This window comes from Thunnus thynnus, unplaced genomic scaffold (assembly GCF_963924715.1).
Source record: "Thunnus thynnus unplaced genomic scaffold, fThuThy2.1 SCAFFOLD_80, whole genome shotgun sequence".
Lineage (NCBI taxonomy): Eukaryota > Metazoa > Chordata > Actinopteri > Scombriformes > Scombridae > Thunnus > Thunnus thynnus.
Window position 1 is genome coordinate 6,463 of NW_027095959.1, and position 7,421 is coordinate 13,883.

The 7,421-nt window shown below is 40.7% G+C and overlaps 1 protein-coding gene across 1 annotated transcript; it reads left to right on the forward strand.

Moving 5' to 3' along the window:
- Positions 1 to 3,725: 3,725 nt before the first annotated feature.
- On the forward strand, positions 3,726 to 7,112 carry LOC137179155 (basement membrane-specific heparan sulfate proteoglycan core protein-like). The gene is made up of 8 exons (XM_067584056.1): positions 3,726 to 3,859; positions 4,630 to 4,773; positions 4,864 to 4,998; positions 5,439 to 5,611; positions 5,698 to 5,884; positions 5,981 to 6,160; positions 6,249 to 6,515; positions 6,619 to 7,112. The coding sequence occupies exons 1-8, from the start codon at positions 3,736 to 3,738 to the stop codon at positions 6,621 to 6,623; spliced, it is 1,215 nt and encodes a 404-aa protein (XP_067440157.1). The 5' UTR covers positions 3,726 to 3,735; the 3' UTR covers positions 6,624 to 7,112.
- Positions 7,113 to 7,421: the final 309 nt, after the last annotated feature.

The following is a 7,421-nucleotide window of genomic DNA, read 5'->3' on the forward strand; positions in this document are numbered from 1 at the left end:
GTCAACCTGCACAACAAACAGATTCTCAGTGGGGGACAGTTTGCCACCCACAGCCCCAACTCAGATGTTTGTGCCATGATGTGTCACTGTCCTCTCTTTCCTTGTTCTTATTCTTTCTTTTACATTCAGCTGCCAGTTTATAAGGCACACCAAACCAAACACTAATGCTGTGTAATAGAACAGCCCTGCTACAAATCATACCTTTGTTCAGTTCATTTCCCCTTTACACAAGTAGTTAACCTCTAAAATGTTATGATAAAACAAGACGGCTCATCAGAGGATTGTTCAGAAAGAGAGAAATTGAAATTAGCGATTGGTGAGAGAGGGAGAGAGAGGGATTGAGATGTTGGGAAATATGAATATATGAATGAAGGAAGACAGGAAAGGGGATTATCTGTAAAATTTGATCTGGTAATTACTCCTCTTTCTCCATATTTCAGAGAAAAATGAGATCTTCCTCACAGTGTGTGATCTGCAGCCATGGGAGACACTGATAATCTGGTTAATCTTCACAGATCTGGTTAATCTTAAATAAAGTGTAGCGCACTCATATTCCAATCTAATAATAACAATATGGTGCACTTACTGTAATATGGTTTTGGGTGTCACTGGATGTCAGATGAGTAAAATTGGAGGTTTAGGTGCATGTGTGGCTGTCATTGCCCTCATTGTGGGATGATAAATGTAAGAGGATCCCAGGAAATACCTTTTAAATACCACCTCATTTGCATAACAATGAAATTAATGTCTTGAGTGAGCTTTAATTTTTCACAGGGTCTTAAGCTGCTGTTAATTAACAGCCGTGTGTGCAAGCAGGCTTGTGTATGGGGTTTGTTGATGCCAAGGAAAGCTGGCATCACTACCATAACAACAGCTACTGTTTCTCTTTATTTACACTGCCCTCCTGTCAGTGTTTTTTGTTGTCTGTTTTCTCTCTGCCCCTGCCTCTCTCTTGCTCTCTCACTCCTGTAGCCTCAGTGTACAGAATATCAGACTCTACTCAGGACTTGATCTCCTCACAAACCCAGCCGCACAAACAGAACTATAACTGAGGTTTCTCATGTCATCCAGTGTTTGTAGTGTCGTTTCTTCCAAGGATGCATATGTGATGTGGTGTGGAGCTAATACAGTGAGTGGGGAGTGGACTTTATTTCTGTGTGTATTTTGTTGTTTCACCATCATGCACTTCAAGGCATTTCAAGTTTTTTTTAATGGACATTTTTATAATTTTAAGGGAAAAATGGAAGGAAGAGACAAAATGAGAGATTCAATATATTGTGGAAATACTGCATGTGTGTGTTATATGTGAGTTTTGTATTGTAAAATAGTGCTCTCTGCTGGCTGTCAAGGGAACTCAAGTTGTGCTCAGAAAGACTCAAACAAAGCTCTTCCATCTGGCTCAAGATCATTTTCTCAGGAAGCAGAGTGAAGAACGACAGGGATGGGGAGCAGCTTTTAGCCCTGCCTGTGGTTATGGTAAGGATCATGTACGGCTTGGCACCCTTCTCTCACTCAGCGCACCTAGGAGCATACTGTGGAGGAACCACAGGGGAAGGAGGAGAGAAAGGAAAGACCCAAAGATTGCCCCACAGCGGCTGCAGGATGAGAGGAGCCAAGAGCTGTCTGCATGGAAACCCACCATCGATGATGTCGCATGCAGCTAACCTGACGGCCAGATGGTTTGTTACACAGAACCATCTCAGAAGTCATCCTTGGAAATTGTTTAGAAAAGGGCAAGCACTTTCAAAAAATACTTGGTGAATGGATGAGCCATCTGTCTATCACTGTCTTACCTTGCGAGGCAGCTGGATTTGTGACGCTGATTGGTCCGAACCACTGGTGGTTTAGACACAAGAGCATAACTTGAAGCCTGACAAGATGGATTCTCGTGTGATGTTGTGATCTCATGATCTTGCAATCTTGCAAAGGTCGACCTCGAACTGCCTTGCAAGGTAACATCACAGCTCCTGGCTTTCTTGTTGGACTGGTGGACAGACACTAACAGATAGACTTGTAGGGGGACCTTTAAGCTTGTTTTTAAGGGACATTTTAGGACCCTTAGACATTTTACAGTTGCCTTTTACTTGTTTTTATGGTAATATCACCTGAGTTTTAGTAGTTTTTGACATAGTAATTTTATTTTCTAAGTTTTTCTCACCTTTTAGTGTCCAGCTCCTTGGTTGCCCAGTGTCACCATCTACCTGATCTAAAGAACCCTTAAAATTCAACACTGTAAATCTATTTTATTTGCATGTGGCTTATTATCAAAGACTGTATATATGTTTTTTCAGTCATCTGTGCCCTCTAGTGCATCTAATTGGCTGCTGGATATTTTGAAGCAACTGTTTTTCCTGCTCCACCAGGCTTAATGAAGAAATATTTCCTCTACCGTAGTTATTTATCTGATGGACGAGCTGCTGAGGTGGTATCAGATATCAGTATCAGATAATGCAGCAGAGTTCCACACAATGAAATCAGGCATCAAATCCCAAACCTGCTACTGCTAATGTAATTATTACAACAAATAGTGTATATACAGTAACGTAGGGGACTGAAATAGTTCCTTAAAATGCAAAATGTTGGGCGCCAGACAGGAGAATAATAATAATAATAAAAAAATCCCAATCCTGTCATTTTTTTTAGAAAAAAGAAGATGTATATATACATATAAGTAACTTAACAAGATTATCCCAGTTAGCCTATTACCCTAGCTACAAAAGCATACCACATGGAAAAAAATACCATTTACCAAAACATCTTCATCAGTCAAATGTTATTGAAACCAACTCATTCAAAACAGTCAAAGCACTCAAATAAAATAAGGTTATAAGTCTAACTCAAAGTCTGTCTTTCACATTCCCAAATCGAAACTTTATCAGTTAAGTTTACCCAGTTACATAGCTTAATCTAAACTATATAAATACACCCATCTAAAACTAGCAATTACCTTCACAATCCCATTTAAATTCAGTTCCTTTCTATTGTAGAGATTGTTGTGAGTTGTGTGTGTTAATGAGTGTGAATGGGTTCAGTTCAGTTCAGTCCAGTTGAATGGTGCAATGTGTTGTGTTTGTTTGTTCCTTCTTTTCTCTGAAAATACAAACTAACAAATACAAACTAATCTAAAATGACAAACTAATAGTGATCAAGCTCTTATCAGTAACTTCTGATTCTTGGTATTTTAATCGAGTCCTCTACATATTTTTTTTGCATATTTTTTTATATATACAGATTTGTTGTCAAAAACTGTACAAAAACAAGAACAGCTGTACTTTGATACTCTGAAGTCTGTTCTTCATCCTTTTATCACTGCAGGTTCACTCAATACAGACACATGGAGTCAGATCATTTTCTTGGAAAGCAGAATAATACTTTGAAGACTGCAGTAATGAAATCAATGCCCCCCTCCCTTGTAGTCTGGCACAGTTAAAAATCATTGCAAAGTCCAGCTTTTTACTTTTCACCAAATCACCATCCTGTCCTACAAGTTCTGTTCATATAGTACCTGTGAAATAAATGATTCCTCATTGGTTAGTCAGTTAAAAAGCAAAGAATGTGTAAGAAAATCTTATTCAGATGTTCTTCAATGTAAATCACATACAGTGTTTTTATTATTAGCTCACAAACAGGACAAAAATACAATCTAGCAGTCGACGCTTCATACGTGATTGGCACTGTGAACATTGTTTGAGTAGGGGAAGGGGTGGATGAGGGTTAAAGGTTGAAAGTGATTGTATGAGAAAGACGCCGACCAGCAGCAGAGAGAGAGATCATACACAGGAGGGAGAGAGGGACTGTTCTCTGTTCATCATGGATTTCTCGCCTGCGGCTCTGATCCTGTGTTCTCTATTATGTTCAGGTAATGAAGATGATTTGATTTTACAGATAAATATCTGCTGTAACAAAACAGAGAAAACAGACAAAGATGTGCTCTTCTGTTAATTTGTGTAATTGTCAGTAGGGACTTGTTTTTTTTGTACTTTAAATGATCAGTTCACACAAACTGGTGATCACAGCATTAAAAATATATAAATACACTGTATATTTAAAAGGTTTGACAACATATTGTCTCTTTTAGAAACAGTGTCTCCATTACTCTCGATAATCCATAGACCTAATTTTTGTATTGGAACTACTTTCTTCTGAGGAAATAGTCCCAGAACAACCGCATCATGTTCTGTGGATTATCAAGAATGAGATACAGGTACATAATTTTTCAATGCTGTGAGAACCACAAACAAAATTCAATTTGCCTCCGTTGTACTGAAACAATCTGCATGGCCACCACCATTTTTGCAATTTGGGTGAATCAACCCTTTAAAAAAGTTATATAAAGTGCTAGCACAGTGAAAATATTTAAATGTTCCTCTATGACACACTGTGTTTGACACTTTTTCGTGAGGAATTTATGTAATTTTTGTGCATTTTTGTTTTTTGCTTGGTCATCAAATGCACTTCTGTTCAGTCTGTATTTGCTCAGCTTGTTTGCTGCGGGGCCGTGTTTGTTTGTGTTTCACTCAGACCTGTCTAAAGGTTCACTGAGTTGCATTGTACATGCATGCATGTGTGTGTGTGTGTGTGTGTGTGTGGTATCACCAGTTCACTAGTTCTTTCTCTCTTTCTCTGCAGTGGCTGGCCAAGCTCCTGTCGTCTCAGTGGAGCCCCGCACTGCTACTGTGCGCCAAGGGGAGTCTGTCAGCTTCAGGTGCCAAGTGAGGGGTGGTGCACGGCCAAAGCTGGAATGGAAGAGAGCTGATAACCACGCATTACCAGGTCAGGTGTATAAGCCTGTAAGCATAAGCATTGTTCAACAAAATATGACCATCTTTGAAGTTTCACAGAATTCTACTTTTCTCCCTCTAGACAATGTTAAGATCGGTCCTGATGGTTCTGTGCTGACGATTGCTCATGCCCGACCTGTACACCAGGGCCAGTACCGCTGTGTGGCGGTCAGTTCTGCAGGCCGCAGCACTGCCACAGCTGTGCTCAACGTCAAACGTGAGCTTGTCTTCACAACTTGGTGTTTCACTAGTGGCAAAGACAGAAACTCTTTTAACTCCATCCTGCAGACAGAAACTGTCTTTTATTCAAAAATAAAATCATAGTGCTAGATTATTTTTGTGTTGGCCTCTGCAATCCCCACCACCTGTTGCAGACCACTGAGGTCTTTACTGTCATTTACCCTCTAGTTCAGTTTTTCAAGTATTTCTTAAAACAGCATTAAGGTACCCAAATGAACATTGAAACAGGTTTTGCTTGCTGTAATAATTCCTGTTGTTTATACTGACCATTAGAAGATCTGCTCCAAATGTGCTTACAATGGAGACAAAACCCACAGTCAAAAATGTATTCAAAAGTTTATCTGGAGAAAACACAAGGCTTCAGCCATCTGAACATCCTTTAATATGTCAGTCATGTTGACATGTCCTCTCCCTCAGATGCTCCTAAAGTGCGGCTGGTACCAGCTGGGCCCCTGCGGGTCAGGATTGGTGACCCTGTGTCGGTGGAGTGTCGTGCCACAGGTAGGCCACGCCCCACACTGACCTGGAAACGCCAAGGCTCCACCCTGCAGCTCGTGACTGTGGAGGCGAATGATGTCAACACCATAAAGGTAAAATATGAACACATGCACAAACAATACTTTAAATGAACCATTTCATTTTGAAATAGCATTATCATCATCATGTGTTTCTTCAGTGGCCTGCAGCACGTCCAGAGGACTCAGGCGTGTATATTTGCCAAGCTGAGAACAATGAGGGGGTGACAGAGGTCAAAGTGGTGATCACTGTCGAAGGTGGTCCTGGTGCACCATTGGCCTCAGTAAGCGCTACAGAGATGACAGTGGTGGAGGGACAGACAGTCACCATGGAGTGTCAGGCCTCTGGTAAGATGTTTTAATGCTTGTGTGTGTAAATATCTCCCTTTTAATGTCCTTTTATTTCTCATTTTTCTTCATGTTCCTTCTTTCTGTTCCTCACAGGTTCCCCTACTCCCGTCATCACCTGGTCCAAGCTACGAGCACCGTTACCATGGAAACACACCATGGCTGGTGGTGTTCTGACACTGACCAGCGTGGGGCGCCAAGACTCTGGCCAATACATCTGTAATGCAACCAATGTACATGGCTACAGTGAGGCATACACGCAGATGGAAGTGGACTGTGAGTGGACGAAGCTGATCATAAACACAAATACCGTGCATCCACATTTTTCTTCATGATGGAAATACTTTTCCTCTCCTTCATGCAGCTCCTCCATATACCACCTGCCTGCCTGATCAGGTGAGGCTCCAACCTGGTGATGCTCTGCACCTGCAGTGCCTTGCTCACGGCTCTCATCCCATTCGGTTCGTGTGGACCCGGGTGGGCAGAGGGAACCTGCCCGCAGGAACAGAGACCACCAAGGATGGAAAACTTCTCAACGCCCATGTGAAACTGAGTGATAGTGGAACATACAAATGTGTTGCTACCAACCACATTGGCTCCAGTGAGGCCTTGGCCAAAGTCATTGTAAAAGGTGAGCTGGCCATTTTTCCTGAATTTAAAGTCCATCATTTCACCTCATCTTTCTTATTTTTCTCTTTTTATTCACTTTTCTCTCCCTTTGCTCACTTTCACAGCTTAAGCCAACACTGTCACACCATGTGTCATTGATGAATCACCTACGCAGTGCTAACAACTCCTTCAAGCCTGTTGCCATCAAGACGGTCAAATGGATAGTAACAAAGCAACATAGAAGATTATATAGATTCATATATTTCGGTGTATGAATGTGAAACATATTACTGCCTTTTAAACTTTTGAAGTTATTGTGCATATGGGGTTAATTTTGTACTTTTATAGAAAATTGACATGGTTTCTATTGTTACACCTGCCTCATATCTTTGGAAATCTTTTCTCTGGAATCCTGTATGGACTGATGACCAACAGCATGTGTGGGAGTTGTTTCTTCTACTGGAAGGCCTCAGCACCCTCTTCTTCCTCCCTTCATGTCATCTACTAAGTCTACATTGTTGTACTTTCAACAGTGAAAGGAGGGAAAAAAGCTGATCTCATATAAAAGCCTTTATTATGCTCTTAAATATCAATACAATAAAGGCCAAATTAAAAAACAGATGTAGTGATTTAAATGAAAAACTATGTCTTGAACACTTTTTTACAAAGTGGTTGTCTGAAAAGTATCCAAATTAAGGACTGTATAAAAATTATTTGGGGGAAACAGGGTCTTTTGGCTACAGGAAGGCTACTCTGACTTTTCTGGAAGAGCAGACGATGACCTTTCATTTTTTTCTTACTCTAGATTTATATTTTATTTTGGCCTTCCCTTCCATGGATATAATCTTCTTTGTACTTTGTATTGTTCTTTTTCCAGGAGAGGGTCCAAAAAACAATTACAATGCCAGGGAGAGCGCCCTTCCCACCC

Bases quoted from the DNA above. Each gene is read 5' to 3' on its own strand.
- LOC137179155 (XM_067584056.1), top strand. From the start codon at position 3,736: ATGAGAAAGACGCCGACCAGCAGCAGAGAGAGAGATCATACACAGGAG. The intron at 4,774-4,863 runs GTCAGGTGTATA...TTCTCCCTCTAG, and splicing joins TGATAACCACGCATTACCAG to ACAATGTTAAGATCGGTCCT. The intron at 5,885-5,980 runs GTAAGATGTTTT...TGTTCCTCACAG, and splicing joins CATGGAGTGTCAGGCCTCTG to GTTCCCCTACTCCCGTCATC.